The following is a 22044-nucleotide window of genomic DNA, read 5'->3' as shown; positions in this document are numbered from 1 at the left end:
AACAGAGTGTCGTGCTATCTATGTGCCCAACAGATTATTAGACTCATCTCTCAATGGCTGAAACCCTCCAGAAGAAGCGCCTGCTGCGCATGACGGTGGCGCACTATCGGCAGCCCAACGTCAGCGAAGAAGAGTTCTATCAATGGGTGACTGAACAGCATGCCGCCCGTGCCGCCAAACTACATGCGAAGAACGGGATCGAGGGGTTTTGTATCGTGAGTAGACGACCAATCTGGAGGCGAGTGATGAATGCCAAGTAACGGTAGTCCTAGTACTTCACCCCCCAGTCGTTTCGTGACTTTACGTCGGAACTCAACAACGCGCGTGGAAACCCCTGGCGAGTTCGAGACTTTGACGCTCAAGTCGAGTTCTTCTTCCGGGACATGGAGACGTTCTACAAGGGGGCGGCCGACGCGGATTTCCAGGCACTACAGGCAGAAGAGGGGCCTTTTGTTAGCGGCGAGAGGGCCGAAATCAGCCTCGGCTGGGTTGAGACGTACGTCAGAGAGGGTCAAGTCGTCAACCTCGATGAGGCTGGGAAGCCTACTTTCCTGCCGTTCAAGGATATGAGTCAGGCACCGTAAACCAAGGTTGCTACTACATGTAGAGATTCGTCGATGGAGTTGGCCAAGGTCTTATCCAATCTTCGTGTACCCCGCTGGTTCATACATATATATTTATATAAATATATATAATGCAAACGAGCAAAGACCACAACAGGACCCCTACTGTTGACAGTAGGGGCTGCAGGATTGCATATCAGAGCATAACACGCTGCAGAGCTAATCTTGAAACAGTATGTACAAGCCGTAGAGTAGAATCCTCATTGGCCTCAATCGCCTGCAAGGTCACCTTTGCTACGGTAGAAAGCCCATCACCAGCATCGGCCGCCCCATTCCCGGGGCGCTTCTCGGCGGCTGGAGGGCCAGACGCGGCTGTCTTCGAGGCTGATCCAGTGGCCGGATGAGACACAGGCCTCATGATCTCGCTAATCAGGGAATGCATGTGCATGACGTTGGTCTCCATGATACACGTCAGCACGAGGGACTGGATCGAGGAGGTCTTGGGTACCTCAAAGGAGCCCACCGCCAGACTGGGCAACTGGGTCGGGAAGCAGGAGCTGCTCTCGTCGTCATCCAGCGTCATCGCGCTCCCTCTGACCCCCATCTTCAGCCGCACTTTGAGCCAGGCCTCGATGTGCTGTAAGATCCTGTCGTAGGATGCAAGGAGGCACATGTAGCTCGACAGAACAAGCAGCTGGGACGGCTGATCCAATGCAAGTTGGGCTAGCGCCTGGGAATCATTGCATGATCGGCACGCCTGGAGTCGAGCACAGATGCTCGTCAAGAGACCTGTGTATTGACTGGATAATTTGAACGTGGAATCCACGGGAAGTTCCATAGGGCTCAGAGAGGTGCCGGCACCGCTCCCCCGCGTCTTCTTCCCGGTACCGACAAGCGGTATTGACTGCATGTGTTGATGAAGCTGCACATTGGTGTCCGACAGGCGGCGAATCCAGGAAGTCATGTTTTGGTGACGCGTGTCCAGAATTGAATTCGACTGCTCTCCCTGGTCTTGCGAATTGCCCCGCGGCTGCAGCTCGGAGTCTGAGTCGGGTGCGTCCCCGTAAGGTGACCGCAGTAGATCGGATGGAGATAGTTCGTTCCCATAGCCCGAGTCTGCCCGTGAGTCTTTGCCGTCGGACCCTCTCGGATTGCCTTCTGCTTGATCAAAGTCCACCATCATGTCATCTCGACCTTGCTGGTGTGCCGGCTGCGGAGACATGTTTCTAGCCAGCGATGCGCGGTGTCTGTGGTAGGTCGCGGGGAAGGAGGAGCGCATCGTAGCAGGTAGTGAGAAGTCGTACAACTCGTCAGACGTGTCGAGATTGGGAGCGTCACTCCAGCGGGTCTGTCCCGCCTGTTCAGCGGTCCTCAGATGCGACGGTGCTTGAGGGCCTGACGGTTGACTCGTATGGACACTGCCTTCGGGCCCATAGGGAGCCGTCAGCGCAGGGTGGATATCGACCTGTAACGAGGAGGGATCCATCCCCATATTCAAGTCGGTCGGCATATCCAGCAAGCTCGTCGGCAGATACTCAAAGTGGTCTGAGTGCTCGTCGTTGGTATCATTCGGGCCCTGTTCTTGATTGACTGTGACTCTGATCGTCAGCGCCACCTCATTCACGTGCGTGCCGTGGCAGACACTGCAGGCTTACCATGAAGCTGTTGTGTACTACCACCATTGGCAGGGGATTGCGACTGCTGCTGCTGAGTGTTCTTGGTGGATTGGGCTCGAGACCGCAGTCTCATGGGCCGGGGAGTGCACCGCACGCCGGCCCGGGCACAGCGCACACATGTGTCGCTATTGTTCTCTCGTCGACAACGCAACTTTTGGCCATGGCACCGGTCACAGGCTCGATGAGAGAAGCCCAAGTCGTGAACAAGCATGTTCATTCCGCGGTTGGCAATGGGGTGAGACGGCCGCTCTTGAAGTAGTGCACTGACGTCGAACTGGAAAGGAAATACTCGAAGTCCAAACACTATCACGCCTAGCAATTCGGGGACGCTGTCTTCTTACCACAGATTTGTATGATTTCTGACCGGCGCAGAATGTATGGAATGTATGTGTTTCAACTTCTCCCCCTCCCCCCACAGTCCATCGTTTGGCTTTGCCACTAAGTCGAACGAGCATCTCACTCCTTTGTGCGGACGCCATACGTACCATTCGCTTACGATTGACGTCCATTGTGTGAACGCTTCTTCAGAAACTAGTCGAAAGTACAGACTATGAAGCCTTCGTTGCCGTTACCATTGGCGGATGGGCTCGCCTCAGCGGATCCCCCAGTGGAGAAGGATCGAGTACAGTCAGATTTTAGGTTACGGCCGATGCTGATCGCGAGCATAATCTTCTGGGAATTTACGGTTTGATTCCTACTCTTATCTCCCCAGAGGACCAATTGGCTGGTCCTGATCCACAGGATCCGAGGGTCTCGTGCAATCAATGGGCAACGTCACTCTGAAGTCTACCACCGGGTCTAAGCGGCCGGCTTACTCGTGCGACGGTATGGCACGAAGGAATGCACCGGTCTAGCGCCAGGCGGTTCCTCTTCTTGGCTGGTTGCTTAAGCTGCAGTGAGCAGAGTTTGTCTCACCGCATTAGCGCGGTGGCTGACTAGCAGAGGCCCAAAAGACCTGCATGATTGGGTGATCATTCTGCAGTCATATCCCAAGGGAGGTAGTATCCGAGGTCGCTCACGATGCAGGCCGATGGCCTGATCTGACCGACGGGGTCGACTAGATTCAACCATTCCACAGTCGATGGTCATCATTGGTAGACAGTGATAAGGTTATAGAATATTGCTGCCTCGACAACACGCACTCTGCCTGATACCAACGAAAGCCCCGCAGCGTGGGGAATCTGGTGTTTCAGGATCTTGATCCCATCGATCCAGATTGGATAGATCCATTGGAAGTGATCCTGTGTTGTAGACGAGTCATATCCAGGCGCATTATCTTACTCTGGAATGATCTGCACTGCACTGATTTGGCCCCCAATCGCGAGAGAATCATCCCTCCCCGTCAGACGCACACTGGCGGATGTTCGATAAGGCCTTTCAGGGTGAATGCTTCAAAGCCAAAGACGTGGACTCGATTGGATTTTGCTCGTTGTCGAAAGCAGAGGGATAGCGTATACCCGACTTGCATCTACATGCTGGATACCCAAGTTTCCAAATCTTTCCCTGTCAAACGGTGGACCAGGGCCAGCGCCTAGCACGTACCCTTGGTGCCCACCGTGCAACTGCAGTCGTCGTCTCCTGGCACTGCGCTGCTTCTGTGTTATTGCCCCTCCAGCCCCGCCTCGCGCTGGATCTCACTCACTGCGTTGTCCACGCTACGGAGTACGCCGCACATCCGAGGTCCAGGACTGCACACTCCGAAGCCCTCTCGCGTTTCGTTGGTATTGGTGTGCTTGGCTAAGTTACATATCATTTGGTTCCCACAGACTTGCGACCGTCCCTTTTCTCCTGGTGTCCTCCCTTGCTAGATATGACTGTCGACGCGCCAGAGCTTCTTGAGAAGCTGAGAATCACCGGTAAGAGTCCAGCATCAGGTTCCCAACCTATACGATGATCCCAGCTCATACTGGATGCAACTCACAGATGCTGGTGCCAATGGAGCCGACATGTCAAGTTCGACTTCGGCCGCAGCAAACGGGACTGGAAAGGAAGTTGACGACGGCTCGGACGACGATGGCACTGAAAACCCCCCCGCAGTAGCTGCCGAGCACAGCACTGCGAAGAAAAAGAAGAACAAAAAGAGGAAGCCCAAGAAGAAGCAACCCAAGGTCCAGACCGATCCGCCATCGATTCCCCTCTCGCAGCTATTCCCGAACAACTCCTATCCCAAGGGTGAAGAGGTCGAGTACAAGGACGAGAATCGCTATCGCACGACGAGCGAGGAGAAACGTCACCTCGACAACCTGAATAGCGACTTCCTCTCGGACTACCGTCAGGCAGCGGAAGCGCATCGCCAGGTCCGTCAGTGGGCGCAGAGAAACATCAAGCCCGGTCAAACGCTGCTGGAGATTGCGAATGGCATCGAGGAGAGCGCGCGATGCCTGGTGGGCCATGACGGCTTAACGGAGGGGGACTCCTTGATCGCCGGCATGGGGTTTCCCACGGGGTTGAACATCGATAACATTGTCGCCCACTACAGCCCCAATGCCGGCTGCAAGACCGTCCTGGCGCAGAACAATGTCCTCAAGGTCGATATTGGCATTCATGTCGGCGGTCGCATTGTCGACAGTGCCTTCACCATGGCGTTTGATCCCATGTACGATAACCTGCTCGCGGCGGTCAAGGATGCCACCAACACGGGGGTGCGCGAAGCGGGCATCGATGTCCGTGTGGGCGAACTAGGCGGCTACATCCAGGAGGCGATGGAAAGCTACGAGTGCGAAATCCGCGGCAAGACGTACCCGATCAAGGCGATTCGCAACCTGTGTGGCCACACGATCCTGCCGTACTCCATCCATGGCACCAAGAATGTCCCCTTTGTCAAGTCGAACGACATGACCAAGATGGAGGAAGGGGACGTCTTTGCCATCGAAACCTTTGGGAGTACCGGCAGTGGCCGATACGTCGAAGGAGGCGAGGTCTCCCATTACGCCCTGCGCGGGGACGCGGACCGAAAAGACTTGACGTTGTCTTCGGCCAGGTCCCTCTTGACAGCCATCAAGAAGAACTTTAGCACGATCCCCTTCTGCCGGCGCTATTTGGACCGGATTGGCCAAGAGAAGTATCTCCTCGGTGTATGAGGTCCATTACCAAGGGCAATAATCAGAGCTCTCGGCTAACCGGCGATAGCTGAATTACCTGGTGAAATCCGGCATTGTGGAAGACTATCCCCCTCTGAACGAGAAGCCAGGGACGTATACGGCCCAGTTCGAACACGTAAGTCCGGTTGATTCCTCAAGAAGAATATGCACTAATGGTGGGAAAAGACCATTCTGCTTCGACCCACCGTCAAAGAGGTGATTAGTCGTGGCGACGACTACTAGATAGATCTTAAGAGGCCTTCCTGATTCGTAGATGAAACATAGGGCATGGCGAATATAAAAGACTACAAGGATTACCCAATGTTCGTCCGATCTGGTCACTGTATGAACTCCATCCTCCATCGGTAATAGCGGCAAGTAGTGGAATAAACACTCTCGGCCGTCTGAATACGCACCTCCCGATATTCGGGCGGATTGACCTTCGGTTAGGGACATTAGTTTCGGTGCTGCCTACTGTTTCCGTCTAGCAAAGAGCAAACTGATATCGGATCGACCTATTAGGGTACTAGTACATCTGCTTATACGACAGGACGGAGCATCCATACGCGTGCTGACAGTGGTGCGGCCCAGTATTAAACAGTAGGCCCTGGCCACATTGGCAAGCATCGACATCCCTTTCCACTGCGTCTATTCGAACAGACACTGCTACCATGGCTGACATTGCCGAACAATTAATCGAAAAGCTCCAGACGTTGGAGACGAGCATCTTTGAGGGCCAGGATGCCACGCGACAGAAGCTGGCTCTGGCGGCCCGCAAACTCTTCCACACGCTGGAAACGAAAGAAGAAAAGACCATGCGGCTCGCTATCGAGGAACCAGTCATGTTCTCCGTGCTCCAAGCTCTCATCGACACCGGTCTGTTCGAAGGCTGGGCTGCGGCCGGGGGCGGCGAGAGAGATGTGACCGAGTTGGCCAAGCTCAGCAAGAGAGACGTGGAACCCGAGCTATTACGTAGGTTTCTCTCTGCTGAGAGTGCCATCCCACGTGGATGCTGATGATCCCAGGTCATCAACTGCGACTGATGGCTGCCAACCACATTATCCTGGAAACGGCCAACGACCGCTATGCACCTACGCCGTATGCCCTCGCTATCGGCGACAAGAGCACAAAGGTTGCCCCAGCGCTTCGCATTCGGTGAGCTGCCCCCTTTAGGCACAAGGTCGATATCAACGCGAGCCATACTAACGAGCACCGATGAGAACGGATCATGTCGCACCATGTGCCATGCACTGGCCCGATTTCCTGGCCAAGACCAACTATCGGAAGCCGCGGGACGACAAGGCGAGTTGTTACATTGATACTTTCCCAGAAAAGAAGAGCTTTTTCGAGCGTTGCAGCGCGAACCCCGTGCACCAGGAGAGCTTCTCATCTTTCATGGACGTGTGGGCCAAAGGAAAGAGACCGTGGCCGGAGTTCTACGACACCCAAGCACTGCTCGATGGCGCCGACCTCAGTAATGGAAGCCCTTTCGTTGTGGACGTTGGCGGACACCACGGCATCGACTTGATGCGCGTGGCCGAGAAGCACCCCGATCTCCCCGCTGGGTCCCTTGTGCTCGAGGACCTGCCCGACGTTGTCGGTGCTGTCCACCTTACCACGGACAAGATCCGAACTGTGGCGCATGACCTCTTTGAGGAGGGAGTTGAGCAGCCCATCAAAGGTAGGCTACCGGTTCTGCTGCCACTACAGGTGCCTAGGGGACTAACAGCGATATGTAGGAGCGCGAGCGTATTTTATGCATGCCGTCCTGCATGACTGGTCGGATGAGACATCCGTCAAGATTCTTCGGCAGATTGCCGCTGTGATGAAGCCCGGCTACTCCAAGGTGCTGATCAACGACATTGTGATCCCATCGACAGGTGCCAGTTGCTACCAAGCGGCCATGGACTGTCTTGTGTTGCAGGCTTCAGCTAATGAAAGAACCGAAGCCGTGTGGAGCAAGGTGATCAAGGATGCCGGGCTCAAGCTGGTCAAGTATTACCCTGATGGTCGTGGCTACGAGAGCGTGATTGAGGCAGAGCTGCCATAGCAGAGCTTTATACTTGCATATAGAGGATTTCAGCCTTTTACGTTCCGTCAATGTGTGCTCCCTCGCTCCGGATAGACAGTAAGGAGTTAGACATACATTTCATCTAAGAATAAGACAATGGCGCTGCACCATTCGACACTATATTTGCCGCAAGGAGGATTTTTGTATACCGAATTGATCTATCAAATATATGAATCTAAAAGTCGAGGTGTTTCCTCATAAAGGCAAGCTGCCTCTGCAGGACTTCTTCGGCTCCCTCTCCGTTAATTACATCCATATGACCTCGGCCAGCGACGAGATCGAACTCCTTGTTTGGCTCCGGAATCATGTCGAAAACAGCTCTTTGATCCGCCGGCGACGAGATGGTGTCCTCGGCGGGAGTCACCATCATGACTGGCGTCCCTTTGATGAGGCGCATCGCTCCGTACGGCTGCCACGCCAGCACATGGTAGTAGCTCTGCACGGTCGTCCGGTTGGTAAAGAACGAGGTCCCCAGGAATGCTCGGAACTGCTCCATGTTGTACTGATTGCCCCAACCAGCGGGGTTGTAGCCGTCATCCCCGACAAACGGGATGTATACCGGGTCGTTGCCCGCGAGAGTGGAGACACGATCCTGCATTGCCAGCGCCATGACGTTGTTCTTTTCCTTCTCTCGAAAGTCGTAGTTGGCAATTGGGGTCACCGAGATGGCGGCTCCAACACGGTGGTCGAGACCAGCCGCAACAAGCGCCGTCATGGCACTGAAGGAGTAGCCATAGAGAATGATCTTGTCCTCATCGACCATGGGATGACGAGCCATAAAGGTCAGAGCATCGTGAAAGTCCTCCACCAGCTTGGCCGGCTTGACATCATTGCGCGGTTCGCCATCACTGGCACCAATGCAACGATTATCATACAAGAGGACCGTTACTCCCTGTTGCTGGAACCAGACGGCAACATCCGGTAACAAGATCTCCTTGGGGGTGTTGAACTGGACCAATCAGCCTACGAATACAGAGACAAATCAATCAGACGTACTCCCTGATTCATGACAATGGCCGGCCCACGAATTGTCCCAGGGTACAGCCAGCCTCGCAATATCAACCCATCACAGGTCGGAAACTCGACATCCTCGCGGTTCATTGTCGAGAGCTGTGTTCTCTACAGTAGCATCCACCAATATCCAACAATGTGTTTACAATGTGTACGAAAATGTGGAACAAGACAAGCCGCTCCGTCGTCTCATATCAACATCATCCTGTCATCCGAACCTAGCCTAATTTCGGTATGGACTCGGCAACCGACCTACCAGACACTCGAGATGTAGGTAAGATTCGGTGCCGATTGCCAGAGTCTTACGCCGATCCGACGACACCAATGACATATCCGGAATACAATCTTCTGGATCACCTAAGAGGGTATCGTGTAAACGAGGACCGCCTTGGCGAGGTTCTACTGTACTACTCTGCCCTCTCGCCTCACATCCAGGTCAACTCAGTCTTCGACCAGAGTGATGGGACGTGAGATATTCCAAAGGTTTGAGCACCTAGTTGCCGGTTGTTACATTCTCATCGAGACCATTCTCGAACCATTCACCCCGTTCCCCTCCACCCTAGAAACAGAAGATGACCCTCACATATGGCCATAAGCGCCTCCAGGATGCCCCAGAGCCTATCGCGATCGTTTCTGCAGCATGTCGATTACCGGGGCATGTGAATGGCCCGCACAAACTATGGGAACTCCTTCAGTCGGGAGGCACTGCCGTTTCCAATGAGGTGCCCCAATCTCGATTTAGTTCCGAGGGCCATTTCGACGGGTCAGGCCGGCCGGGCACCATGAAAGCGCTGAGCGGCATGTTCATCGAGGATATCGATCCTGCCGCCTTTGATGCGGCCTTTTTCAACCTCACCCGGGCTGACGCGATTGCCATGGACCCCCAGCAGCGTCAGCTTCTTGAAGTGGTATACGAGTGCTTTGAAAACGGCGGCATACCGATTGAGAAAGTGAGGGGGAAACAAATCGGCTGCTACGTTGGCAGTCTCAACGGCGGTAAGAGCCTCTGGATGTCGCGGTGGTCCGTTGCAGACATAATTCGGATTCTCATTGATGCAGATTACCACGACATGCAGATGCGAGACCCGGAGCAAAGGGTGTCGGGTCATGCAGTTGGCACGGGTCGAGCCATACTGAGTAACAGAATTAGCCACTTCTTCGACCTAAGAGGATCGAGGTGAGTTTCCAAGACACTCGATGGTCTCTTCGGCAGTGACTGAGATCGACTCCATGCAGTTTCACAATTGACACAGCGTGCTCGAGCGGCCTTGTGGGAGTAGACGTCGCCTGCAAGAATCTCCGCGCGGGAACACTGACCGGAGCAGTCGTGGCTGGTGTCAATCTGTGGCTATCACCAGAACACACCGAAGAAAGGGGCACCATGCGGGCAGCGTACTCAGCGAGCGGCAAGTGTCACACCTTCGATGCTAAGGCTGACGGATACTGCCGCGCGGAGGCCGTTAATGCTGTGTACCTGAAGCGTCTATCAGATGCTGTGAGGGACGGCGATCCTATCCGCGCAGTGATTCGGGGAACCGCGAGTAACAGCGACGGGTGGACCCCCGGGATCAACAGCCCTAGCGCCCAAGCTCAAGCGGCGATGATTCGCGAAGCTTATGCAAATGCTGGTATCGACAGCAGCGAGTACGCCGAGACGGGATACCTCGAGTGTCATGGAACGGGTACCCCGGCGGGAGACCCTACTGAAGTCAAAGGCGCGGCGTCAGTGCTTGCTCACATGCGCCCACCGGCGAGCCCCTTGATCATCGGATCGGTGAAGAGCAACATTGGGCACTCGGAGCCAGGAGCAGGTCTCTCTGGCCTCATCAAGGCGATGCTGGTGGTCGAGGAGGGCGAAATCCCCGGCAATCCCACGTTTCTCAACCCAAATCCAGCCATCGATTTCGATAACCTCCGGGTATATGCCACCCGGATAAGGATTCCATGGCCCAAAGAATCAAGCCACTACAGACGTGCAAGCGTCAACTCGTTTGGCTTTGGAGGCTCCAATGCACATGCTGTACTAGACAATGCGGAGCACTACCTTGGGAAGTACTGGGCATCCCTCGAGATACCCCGATCTCACCTCAGCTCATATATCAATCTGTCCGACATGCTGTCCTTGTTTGACGGACGGCGATCATCCAAAACAGTCACTCGGCGGCCCCAAGTACTGGTTTTCTCGGCCAACGACATGGATTCGCTCAAACGCCAGATATCGACGCTTTCAGCCCATCTCCTCAACCCCCGAGTCAAAGTCAAGCTTTCAGATCTCAGCTATACACTCTCGGAGCGGCGATCCCGTCATTTTTGCCGCGCATTCCTGCTAAGCTACCCCGCGAAGAGTGGACATGCCAGTAAGATCGCCGTGGAGGAGGCTCAGTTTTCCAAGATCTCGCAAGAGGCAACCAGAATCGGCTTTGTTTTCACCGGCCAAGGCGCGCAGTGGTCACAAATGGGGCTGGAGCTGGTCAGAACGTTCCCAGGGGTAGTGAAGCCCATTCTGGAGCAGCTCGACAACGTGCTACAGGAGCTGCCAGCAGACCTCAAGTCAGAGTGGTCGCTGCTGCAAGAGCTTACGGAAGCTCGCTCGTCTGAGCATCTGAGCAGGCCGGAATTCTCGCAACCTCTCGTGACCGCGCTCCAGCTGGCACAACTAGCGGTATTGCAATCCTGGGGTGTGCGGGCAGAAGCCGTGATAGGTCATTCTTCAGGTGAAATAGCAGCCGCGTGCAGCGCAGGACTCCTTACACCCCGGCAGGCTATTCTGAATGCGTATTTCAGAGGACTCGCAGGGAAAAGTGCTCTGGCAACTAGTCCGAAGGGCATGATGGCTGTGGGACTCGGTGCACAGGATGTCCAGCCGTACCTCGAGGGCGTAAGTGCCGACGTGGTAATCGCATGCCACAACAGCCCAGCTAGTGTCACGCTGTCCGGTTCGGCCTCCACATTAGCGGAGCTGGAAGGGACCATCAAAGCCGCTGGACACTTTGCCCGAATGTTGCGAGTGGAGGTCGCGTACCACTCGCCTCACATGGCCAAGATAGCCAACCGTTACGAAGAGCTGCTGAAGGAGCACGGAAGGCTGGACGATGGCAGTAAAACCAATAAGAGATCGAATCGTATGATCTCCACCGTGACCGAAGATGAGGTTACTGGAGCTCAAGTCTGTGACGCGGCATATTGGAAAGCGAACATGCTGTCGCCCGTTCGATTCGACGGCGCATGCAACAAGCTGTTAACGAACACGCAACTCGCTCCCAATTTCCTCATAGAACTGGGGCCCAGCAACACGCTCGCAGGACCAGTCACTCAGATTGCCAGAGCAGCCAAGGTGGACAACCTCACGTATGCTGCCGCGAATAAGCGTGGCCCCGACGAGAGCTCCCGCGCAATCTTCGACGTTGCAGGCCACCTGTTCCTGCAGAATGCCGACATCTCACTTGACAAGGTGAACCTCGGCGACAATACACCAGATAAGGCGAAGCCCGCGGTGATCGTTGATCTGCCCAACTACCAGTGGAAGCATTCTACCCACTACTGGCACGAGAGTCTGGCCAGCAAGGATTGGAGATTCAAGAAGTTCCCGTCCCATGACTTGCTTGGGAGCAAGGTTATCGGCACGCTGTGGCAGAGCCCGTCCTGGCACAAGATGCTGCGTCTGTCCGACGTGCCCTGGCTGCGGGACCACCGGATTGGATCAGAGATACTCTTTCCCGCTGCTGGCTATCTGGCCATGGCCATGGAAGCTGTTCGCCAAGCCGCTTTGTCGACTGCAACAGCTGAAGCTCGAGAGCTCCTGAAGACGAGACACTACCGCTACTGCCTCCGGGATGTACAATTTCCGCGAGGACTGGTGCTCGAGGATGATGCCGAAGTTCATATTATGCTTTTACTGGTACCCATGGCAAAGCTCGGGCAGGGATGGTGGGAATATAAGATCACCTCTCTCGCGGAATCGGATTCAGTAGCATCGTCATCATCGTCAACCTTGTCCCCGGAGAAGTGGAACATCAACTCCACCGGATTGGTTCGACTAGAGACAATCCTAGAGGCATCATCGTCTCGAGCACCAGAGCACACCTGCAGCTTGCCTTTGGATAACCCGACACCTGGACAGATGTGGTACAAGTCTCTCAGGGACGCCGGATACTCTTACGGTCCAAGTTTCCAGAGACTGGTAGCCGTCGAGAGCACGGAGGGAAAGTCAGCCACGCGCTCTCTTATCTCTTTGGAACCGCCACGATCCAAGTGGGAGCCGCAGTCAGAATACCCACTGCACCCAGCTCCTCTGGACAGCGTCCTCCAGAGCATGTTCCCCTCGCTTCATCGTGGAAATCGAACTAAACTAGACCAGCTACTCGTCCCAAGAGGAATCGGTGAGCTGACCGTCTCTGGAGACATCTGGAAGTCCGGAGAAGCAATTTCTGTGACCACCTGGAACAAGGTGTCCGGAGACGCGTCTTTGTACGATCCTGCCAGTCGATCGCTAATCATGCAGCTCAACAGCGTGTCGTTCTCTCCCATGCTGGATGGTCGAGACAGTCTTTACATGTCCCATGTCTATACTCAATTGACGTGGAAGCCAGATTTCCAACTTCTGGATACTGATGAGAAGCTCCAACAGGCCCTCAGCGGTGGTGATGGCGCTGCGTCTTCCCTTGTCCAGGATCTTCTCGACCTCGCCGCTCACAAGGCGCCTAATTTGAGGGTTCTCGAGTTCAATCTCGTTCCCGGAAGCTCGGAATCCCTGTGGCTTGCCGGACATCCAACACCGCGTGCTGTTCGCACGGCCCTTACTGAATTCCACTTTGCTGCCAACAGCGCTGATACTGCGCTCGCCGCCCAAGAGGAATATGCAGAGTGGCCGGCGGCACGAACCGCCCGCTTCAGTGTGCTTGATCCTTTCAGCAAAGCCCTTGCTGTACCCGCAGGAAGTTCCCAGTTCGATCTTGTGATAATCAGGCGGCCTCAGCATGCAGACTTGGGCGAGCTCGACATTCTCGTCGGCAACTTGCGCCGTCTGACTTCCGACGGCGGCAGTGTAATATTCTATGATTCCAAACAGTCCAGTCTGTCAGGGGGTCGAGGTTTGGCGAATGGGCACAACCATTTCCCCGCTGCACTGCAACGCTTTGGTCTCACTAAGGTTCGCCAGACGAGGGATGGGAGCTGCATTGTGGCAGAGGTCAGCCCAGCACAGAATCTCTCTCTCCGCAATGATTTCAGAGTCGTTATTGTGCGGTTCTCAACTGCGCGGTCCACTATTATCGATCACACCATTTCGCAGCTGCGCCAATTTGGGTGGACCTTGACGGAGATTTGCATCTACAATGAATCCGGCACTGGGCTTCCACAACTTCCTCCCAAATCAACGGTGCTCGTTCTCGACGAATTGGACCGGCCTTTGCTGGCCACCGCGACCGACCATGAATGGACGGCGCTCCAGGCGATAATACAGTCAGAATGTAACTTACTTTGGGTGACTGAGGGCTCGCAAGTTAGGCCTACTGCGCCGCTCAAGGCCGTTGCGCATGGGATCTTTCGTACTGTCCGCGCCGAGGTACCCATGATGCGCATAGTGACTCTGGACGTCGAGTCAGCCACAACTGAGAGTTTGGGCACAAACGCGTCGGCCATCAATATGGCTCTGAGAGAGATAACTTTAGCGGACAGATCGTCCCTCCCCATTGAGTGCGAGATTGCGGAACGAGGTGGTCTGTTGCATGTCAGCCGGATATGGCCGGATGCTGGCGTGAATAAACGCAAGGTGGAAGACAACGCAGGAGGCGCACCACCTGTGCTAACCAATCTGCATGATTCAAAGTCTACCATTCGCTTGATGGCAAGCAGACCTGGTAGTTTGGAGGCGCTGCATTTCGCCGAGCAAGGTCGAGATGTGTGCAGTAGGCAAGATATGGGACCGGATGATGTTGAGGTCGAGATCTTCGCCGCTGGTTGCAACTCCAGAGACATTGATGTGGCTATGGGCGATATCTCTGGGGATTTGGATGGACTCGGCTTGGAAGGTGCTGGCGTGGTCGTCCGCGTCGGCGCCTGTGTCAGCGCTCGCTGTGTTGGCCAGCGGGTGGCAGTGTTTGGCAAAGGCTGCTTTGCGAACCGAGTCACCGTCTCATGCAAAGCCACCTTTCCTTTGCCTGATGCCATGTCGTTTGAGCAGGCTGCGACGCTGCCAATCGCCTTGCTCACCGCTTTATACGCCGTTGGTCGTCTCGCACATGTACAGGGAGATGATCGTGTTTTAGTCCATTCACCTTGTACTGATGTTGGGATCGCTTGCATCCGACTCTGCCAGCGCTCGGGGTCGACTCCCTTCGCGACGGTGGACAACCTGGAGCAGCGCCATTTTCTGACTCACGAGCTTGGACTACCGGAAGATCATATCTTCATGTCGGAGCCTGCAGCATTTCCTCGCGCTCTCCGCCACGCAACCAAGGGCCATGGGCTTGACGTGATTATCAGTCAGCCTGCAAATCGCAATCTCGACAATGAAAACATGCGGCTACTTGCCCCTGGTGGACGACTTATCGGGATAGCAAACGGAGGCGCCGATGTTGGAAATTTGCTGCCCACGGGATCTCTCGCTCCCAACTGTTCTTTCCAGAGGTTGGATGTAACAGCTTTACCGGAGAAAACCATTGAATCGTAAGTAAACGTTGGAGAAATATTGGCTTATCTTTTATCGAGAGTGGAAACTCATTTGACAGTGTGTTCTTGGAGCTTTCTCGGCTCGTCACAGATGGCAGTGTGCAGCCCCTGTCACCAAGCACACTCTTGGGTTATGAAGAGATACCCAAGGCCCTGCAGCTTCTTCGAGAAGGCACCCACATCGGAAAGATCGTTATTTCAGACCCCCGTGGCACGAAGCTTGCTGTTCTGGTAAGAGTTTGAACTTGACGTGTCTGAATCGGATTCTAACCTGTCCAGACCCGACCTGCAACAACCCTGGCACAGAGTATGATTAACCCTAGCCACTGTTATCTCTTGGTGGGTGGTTTGAAAGGGATCTGCGGTAGTCTTGCCATCCATTTAGCCTCCCACGGGGCCAAGAACATTGCCGTCATGTCCCGCAGTGGTGGTGGAGACCAGGTGTCTCAGGGCATCGCTCGAAACATCAGAGCACTGGGGTGTTCTCTTGACCTGCTTCAAGGCGATGTCACTTCTATCAGCGACGTCAGGCGGGCCTTTAGCCAGATCTCGGTTCCTCTGGGTGGAATCATCCAAGGAGCCGCCGTATTCCGAGTAAGACAGCACTCCCGAAGCCATTCTCTGCTATTCATTTCGTTCTGACCTAGAAACCATCAGGATCGGACGTTTGAATCCATGTCTCACGAAGACTACCACGCCGCTGTGTCGAGCAAGGTGACGGGCACATGCAACCTACATACGGTCTCCCTCGAAACAAATCAACCGATCTCATTCTTCACCATGCTGTCTTCCATTTCAGGCGTCATAGGCCAGAAGGGACAAGCCAACTACGCTGGTGGCAATGCATTCCAAGACGCCTTTGCAGAGTATCGCCGCGCATTGGGGCTGCCCGCCATCAGTATTGACCTCGGACCCGTAGAAGACGTCGGAGTCATTCACGGTAACGAAGACCTCCAGAATAGGTTCGACGGTAGCACTCTGCTCAGCATCAATGAGGGCCTGCTGCGCCGAATCTTTGACTACTCAATCCTTCAGCAGCATCCGGATCCACAGCACCGTCTGAACGTCACGAGCCAAGGCCAGATGATTACCAGTATACTCGTTCCCCAGCCTGAAGACAGCGATCTGCTCAGAGATTGCCGCTTTCGAGGCTTGCGAGCCCTTGGAGAACATAGTCCACGCTCACGGCGGGACCCTACCAAAGATAAAGAGATCCAGAGCCTCTTGTTTCTGGCCCAATCCCAGGATCCCGATCGTGCAGCCCTGCGCGCCGCCGCTATCACGGTCGTGGGTGCGCGGCTGGCAAAGCAGCTTCGCTTAACGGATGCAGTCGACCCGGCACGTCCCTTGTCCTACTACGGGTTAGACTCTCTGGCGGCTGTCGAGCTACGGACCTGGGTGCGTATGACACTGGCGATAGAGCTCACCACTTTGGATGTGATGAATGCAGCCAGCCTGGGAGAATTGTGTGAGAAGGTGATTGGGAAAATGGGATTTGGCATGTAGTGCGAGGCAGAAACAGAGGTGGTTTGTCATTTGGGCCTGACGATCTCAGGGAAGCGAATTCGAGCACCGTACCTCTATAGCTCGCTCATTCTAAAATACATTATTCGGAGAGGAAGAAGAGGCCTCCCGCGACGACACGATACGAGGTTTCTCGCGTCAACTAAGCTAATTGTGCCTCATGGCCGCGTCTCCTTCCCCATCCCCTTTCTTTCCTCCAGCACTATACACCTATCCAACGCTCCATCCCTCCCTGTTCAATCACAAAACCGTATCATCCTCACTTAGTCCACAACGCGGATGTATCGGTAAGGCTTGGCGGTGAAGCTGCCGTCCTTCCATCCAACCGGGCGCTTGTACTTGACGCAGCCGTAGGTGCCGCGGCATTCAAGGGTATTGTACTCCTTCTTGGAACTGTCGGCCCACGAAAGGAACAGCGTGACGTGGCCGGCGGCACCGCCAGTGCCGGGACCGAGGGTACCGACGAGGTCACCAGGCTTGAGATCGTTCCATGAGATAGCCTTGACAACCTCCGGGAGAGTGACAGTGCTGAAGCCAGGCGAGTTGGTGTGGAGAGCCATGCTGACGAAGCCGGAGCAGTCCGTCCGGTATTTGCGGCCTTGAGGGTCCGGGTAGACCTTGTTCATCGAGTAGGGGACGTGGCGTGAGACCCAGTACTGACCGCGGGAGATGATCTCCTTGCGGGTGATCTTGCCGTTGTAGGACGAATTGCCCTCCGGAGGGGTGCCACCACCACACTCCTTGGTGACCATGCTGTTGGAGCCCGTCTTAACGTAGTAGTCGGCAACGTAGCAGCCGTCCGTGGTCTTGTCCCAGATGGAGTTGCCGTTGATATTTTCGCCATAGGTCTGGCAAGAGAGCTTGACATCGGTCCCCTTGGCGTATGACTTGATCACCTTATCGTTCGTCGAGGGACCGGCACGGCAGTTGACTCCGTTGCCAGTGATGGGGTACCCATTGACCATGGAGACGGCCGCAGCCAGGGTCAGAGCGAAGAGTTTGAGCTGCATAATGGCGAGCAGAGTTGACAAGTGTGTTTATGGTTGTGAAAGTTGCGCTTCCTTTCGATGGCGCGCTTGTAGATGAGAGTCTGAAATGACACAGGTAATGGAGGAATTCTGGATGCCTTTATACCTGGAGTGAATACAGTGCGCATCGGGCCGCATCTGGATATCAAACTGTTGAACCAGTGCTTGGGTCTTTGCCATCTGCTGATCCTCGTTTCGATCAGACTCCGCCAACACGAACATCGCCGAGGCAGTTGTGTCCGGATTGAATGCTGAAACCTGCTTTACCGGAGTTTAGCAAGCCTTTGGCACCCACGCATGCACTGTAAATGACCGACATGCCCTGGATACGAGTAAATGGTCTGAGCGGGCTGTCTCAGGGCCCGAATTATTGCCACAAGGGCTCGTAAACATGCTTCCCTTGTCGTGTTTTGTTATTATATATCCGACTAATACGACAAGACCTCGTTCCCCTCGGGAACTTGAACACTGAAACCACGTTCAACAGGTTACAGGGACATCACACGGCTTGATCAATCCTACCTTGGGGCCAGAGTGACCGTCTATGTTAATCATCCGGCCGGGTACGAATACGAAGCGGAGCCGGCCTTCCCCAGCACGTTGCCAAAAATAGCCTGATTTTCATTTCCGCTGTGCTCGATACGATTCGTATTGGTGATCTGCAGGGTTCTACTTCACAATGAGGCTAGTCGATCTCCAGAGAACACGATGTTGCTGCTTGGCAGGGGAATGAATCATGCCAGACAGCCCACTTCCGCATGAAAACATCAGCACATTCATTGCACAATGGATTAGACATGGAAATTCCCAAGGATGCAACCTCGCTATACCAGAAAGAAATCCCTGTTCGCTACTCAAAATCCCAGTCCGCCTTGGACAGTCCCCATTCCTCGCACAACGTCCGCAGCCATTCTGACACGGAGACCAACTCCTCGCCTCCATTGTCTGTTTTCATGCGAACCAACCCTTGACAAGTTTGTAAATACTTCTCCATCGTCCATGGCGGTAACGGATACCAGGCATGTGTACTACTGCATACCAAACCTTTGCCTGCTTTGCCTGACCTCAGCTCGTCCCAGCAGCCATTGCACAGGAACACATTGTAGCAATACTTGCAGGCATGAAGACCGTTGTCATAGTCCCAGTACCGGTTGCAGGTATTGCCAGGGAGCGAGCACTCAATTTCTCTCTCGAGTTTTGCAAGGAGCTTTTGCACCCGGTCTAGGCAAGCGGCCCTCTCGCTAGCGGCATCTGCTTCATCGGCTAATTTGCTGGCTTCTCTCCAGACCTTAGTCAGACTTTCCCAGTGCCTGTCTGTGTCTGGACACTCCCGGTCATAGTACTGGACTAGTTCCTCGCTGACTGCTTCCATTGAGGGGCCTTCTCCGGCAAGAAGCGTTGTGAGGACTGTGCCATCGAATCGTAACTCCGGCAGCAGCAGGGCAGCTCGCAGGGCATTCTCATAATCCCCAGTGTGGTTCAGAAGGTTACGAAGCGCGACGAATCCGTCTAGATCGTTCAAGATGTCATCATCCGCCAGAATGTTGAATGCTTCTACTATCTCCGCTCGGGATATGTCACGAGCCTTATCCCTCTGTCCCTTGATCGAATACAGTGATGCAAGCGCTGACTTGGGGATTTTGGCCGCAGGGTCGTTCATGTGAACCTGCCGCAATCTCTCCACGTCAGCCTCTGGTTCCTCGCCCTCCGTTTGTATGGCCCGGTCGAAATAAACCATGCTGAGACGGTCAATAGCACTCTGCTTGATGAAGTCAAGCCGATATCGGTCTTCCTCTGCGACCCTCTCCCGGATGGTGTTCAAACACTCGCGCAGATCACCTGCAGCGTGGGCCAATTGCTCGGGAGAGTCCTTGTAGAAATAAGTGTCTAGCACTGGCGAGCTGGAATAGCAGAGTCGCAAGCTCCTCGTTCTTGCCTTCCGTTCGCGCAGCCACGATTGCTACCTCCATCTCATGCTGGAAGATTGCCCGCAGTTCCGCGGAAGAGGAGACGACCGAAAAGACTGCGTTAAATACGGCCAACATATCAATCTCGTTCCCCTTGCCCAGAGCCGTGGACAGCATGGCCATCAACAAGGTGGATTGCGTGCCTGGGACTCTCTCTCGGTTAGAGCTTTCTGGATCATGGACCGCGCCTCATCCTCGTTTTTGCTGGTTATACATTGCCGGAGCATCGCACAGGGGATTTCCACGTCTTCTGCATCCAGCCTGGCGGCTTCCTTCAGATATTCCAAGGCATAATCGGGGTCGGTTGCAAATTCAGCGAGGGTTTTGAACACGTCTCGCAGCTGCTCCTTGTCGATGGGGTCTTGAGCCTGGAGAATTTCGGCAGCCTGTCGTCCCAGGTTAGAACACAGTTGATTCTGCGCGGAGCGAGAAACTTTCGCACCTTCTTGTACTGCTCGCTCGCAGCGTCATACTCGCGCACGTCAGCGTAGGTGTCCCCTAACCGGATACACCAGGTGTAGTCTAATTCAGTAACACCCAAGAGCTGCTTGCACCACTGCTCAGCTTTGAGGATCTTTCGCACGTTTGAATCGTTGTCATATATGATGATTCGCCCGCTTCCGGTGTCCGACTTCCCAGTCTGCTCGGCCACGGTGGTCCGATCCTCCTGCTGTGGCTCGGCGCCCTGCATTCAAGGATTAACAGAGATCGAGCCCAGGCGCGAACAATAGAATACAAGGACTACATACCAGGCGCAGGAATCCCCTGATCCATCTGAATACCCTGAAGGTGGACCATTTGGTGTCCTGCAGCCAATTTCGAGCAACCATGGTCATGGCCGGCGTCAACAGACCCGAGTTGCGATGCTTTTTGTCTTTCTTTAACTCTGCCAGCCATCGTTTGTCCCGAGGCCCTAGGCCAGCGATGGCCACTGGGTCATCCAACCACTCCCAGAAGATGTCCATCTCGTCATCCCGCTCGTACCAGCGGACTGCGTAGCAGAAATCCCAATTCCGCTCGATGACATCACCCTCGTTGAACATCTCGTAGACATGCGATCCAATGAACTGCTTGTCTGCGGGCTGCAGCTCGTCCAGCCCGGTTACCTCGGATAAGGCCTTGAGATGGGTTGTGAGGGATCGCATCAGGTACGGAACCAGTGCCTTGCCCCTTTCATCGACCACCGGTTGTGAAAGGATATCGAAGGTTCTTTTGACAATCTCGAGGTGAGCATCAGCTTCGTACACCTGGATCTTCCGTTGGCCTACGTTTGTCTGATCGGAAGTTGGCTCAAACGCAAATCCGCCTAGGAAGGAGTAGTGGTTCAAATCCCAGAAGAAGCGCTGGACCAACTTGAGATCGCCGTTGGTGATGCTGATCGTGGCCGTGATCTTGGGGTCATCCGCGGACTGTCTGGGCCTGTCTCGTTGGGCAACAACGCAGTCTCGCACATGATCTTTCAATGCCAGGTACTTCCCGTAGATCAAGGTAAAGATCTTGGAGTATTTTCCCGTGATCTTTTTGTCGAGCGGCTGGAGAGAGACGGTCTTGAAGCGGAGGAACAAGGCCGCTTCCAGTTCCACCAGAAGCATGGATTTGTCGCTAGCTATAACCCAGACCAGTAGCTCATTGATTTCCTCAATCTCGCGCGCTTTGAGCATCGCTTCCAATCCTTCGATTTCCGCTCGGACCAGCTCCTTTGGATCCGTGCTGGACTCGTGCAACACCCGGTGAAGCTCTTCCTCCGTGCCACCCGAGGTGATGATCTCTTCAACCTTGCGAAGATCCTGTTGAATGGTCAAATACGAATTGTTGGATCGCACCCAGAGTCGCTCTTCGACCATCGTTTTCCTTCGCTGCGAGTCCTCGTCTGCGCCCTGGAAGATCCCCTTGCGCTTCAGCTCCTCCACAATGAAGGCTTTGATGTCAGGTTTGTTGTGTTTTGTAATATCGATGGTCTTCGTCGGAGAAGAGAAGAAGCTTCATCCCCTGGAACGTTCCTGGCTCGCTGCTGACAAGCACTCTCACGCGGCTGGGCATGCCCTGGTCGCGCTGTTGAATCGCCCGCAGCAGCCGCTCCAGGTCTGCCGGGCTGAGCGTGTTGACTGAATCGAGCAGGATGTAATGGGTCGTATTTTTGCTCGGCATTCCGATTATATATATATATATATATATATATCCTATGACATAAGCACTGAATATCCCTAGTCTTATCATCTTATGTTTCTGAGGGGGGTAAAGCAAAGGCAAAAATACAACGATGTGTGGGGAAGAGCAAGTAGGTAATATTGAACAAGATATTCAATTACTCATGATTTCAATCTATGTTGTTATTGTGCTTAAGAGAGTATCAATACTTAGAGATCCTTTCGCACAGGCTCCGTCCCGATCCCGGCACAGACTACAGCCTGAGGCACTAGTCCTTATATATAGCTGTTTCTGCCTTACATATAGT

General features: G+C 54.4%; 9 protein-coding genes across 9 annotated transcripts; 5 read left to right on the top strand and 4 right to left on the bottom strand.

Moving 5' to 3' along the window:
• Window positions 1-53: 53 nt before the first annotated feature.
• AFUA_8G00430 (EthD domain-containing protein) lies at window positions 54-584 on the top strand (the record flags this gene model as incomplete). The annotated part of the gene is made up of 2 exons (XM_742068.1): window positions 54-215; window positions 273-584. 2 exons carry the CDS (start codon window positions 54-56, stop codon window positions 582-584), a joined length of 474 nt encoding a protein of 157 aa, XP_747161.1.
• Window positions 585-759: 175 nt separating this feature from the next.
• On the bottom strand, window positions 760-2748 carry fumR (Zn(II)2Cys6 domain-containing transcription factor fumR; the record flags this gene model as incomplete). The annotated part of the gene is made up of 3 exons (XM_742069.1): window positions 760-2153; window positions 2219-2486; window positions 2542-2748. The coding sequence occupies 3 exons, from the start codon at window positions 2746-2748 to the stop codon at window positions 760-762; spliced, it is 1869 nt and encodes a 622-aa protein (XP_747162.1).
• Window positions 2749-3625: 877 nt separating this feature from the next.
• Window positions 3626-5562, top strand: metAP (putative methionine aminopeptidase, type II; the record flags this gene model as incomplete). Its single annotated transcript, XM_742070.1, has 5 exons — window positions 3626-3968; window positions 4048-4095; window positions 4163-5313; window positions 5369-5455; window positions 5506-5562. The coding sequence occupies 5 exons, from the start codon at window positions 3626-3628 to the stop codon at window positions 5560-5562; spliced, it is 1686 nt and encodes a 561-aa protein (XP_747163.1).
• A 428-nt stretch (window positions 5563-5990) lies between these two features.
• On the top strand, window positions 5991-6478 carry AFUA_8G00400 (uncharacterized protein; the record flags this gene model as incomplete). The annotated part of the gene is made up of 2 exons (XM_742071.1): window positions 5991-6291; window positions 6345-6478. 2 exons carry the CDS (start codon window positions 5991-5993, stop codon window positions 6476-6478), a joined length of 435 nt encoding a protein of 144 aa, XP_747164.1.
• Window positions 6479-6564: 86 nt separating this feature from the next.
• Window positions 6565-7369, top strand: fmaD (putative O-methyltransferase; the record flags this gene model as incomplete). The annotated part of the gene is made up of 2 exons (XM_742072.1): window positions 6565-7000; window positions 7059-7369. 2 exons carry the CDS (start codon window positions 6565-6567, stop codon window positions 7367-7369), a joined length of 747 nt encoding a protein of 248 aa, XP_747165.1.
• A 196-nt stretch (window positions 7370-7565) lies between these two features.
• On the bottom strand, window positions 7566-8491 carry fma-AT (acetyltransferase fmaC; the record flags this gene model as incomplete). The annotated part of the gene is made up of 2 exons (XM_742073.1): window positions 7566-8339; window positions 8387-8491. The coding sequence occupies 2 exons, from the start codon at window positions 8489-8491 to the stop codon at window positions 7566-7568; spliced, it is 879 nt and encodes a 292-aa protein (XP_747166.1).
• Window positions 8492-8973: 482 nt separating this feature from the next.
• Window positions 8974-16576, top strand: fma-PKS (polyketide synthase fmaB; the record flags this gene model as incomplete). The annotated part of the gene is made up of 5 exons (XM_077805248.1): window positions 8974-9578; window positions 9638-15067; window positions 15130-15301; window positions 15350-15664; window positions 15728-16576. 5 exons carry the CDS (start codon window positions 8974-8976, stop codon window positions 16574-16576), a joined length of 7371 nt encoding a protein of 2456 aa, XP_077661376.1.
• A 281-nt stretch (window positions 16577-16857) lies between these two features.
• On the bottom strand, window positions 16858-17750 carry AFUA_8G00360 (putative NlpC/P60-like cell-wall peptidase; the record flags this gene model as incomplete). The annotated part of the gene is made up of 2 exons (XM_742075.1): window positions 16858-17598; window positions 17697-17750. The coding sequence occupies 2 exons, from the start codon at window positions 17748-17750 to the stop codon at window positions 16858-16860; spliced, it is 795 nt and encodes a 264-aa protein (XP_747168.1).
• A 722-nt stretch (window positions 17751-18472) lies between these two features.
• AFUA_8G00350 (tetratricopeptide repeat protein) lies at window positions 18473-21737 on the bottom strand (the record flags this gene model as incomplete). Its single annotated transcript, XM_001481342.1, has 6 exons — window positions 18473-19461; window positions 19517-19740; window positions 19773-19975; window positions 20032-20274; window positions 20339-21547; window positions 21606-21737. The coding sequence occupies 6 exons, from the start codon at window positions 21735-21737 to the stop codon at window positions 18473-18475; spliced, it is 3000 nt and encodes a 999-aa protein (XP_001481392.1).
• Between the last annotated feature and the right edge of the window lie 307 nt (window positions 21738-22044).

The sequence above is a fragment of the Aspergillus fumigatus genome, chromosome 8, assembly GCF_000002655.1.
Source record: "Aspergillus fumigatus Af293 chromosome 8, whole genome shotgun sequence".
NCBI classification, from domain to species: Eukaryota; Fungi; Ascomycota; class Eurotiomycetes; order Eurotiales; family Aspergillaceae; genus Aspergillus; species Aspergillus fumigatus.
Note: the sequence above shows the minus strand (reverse complement) of the source record. Positions and strands in the feature narration are given on the sequence as shown.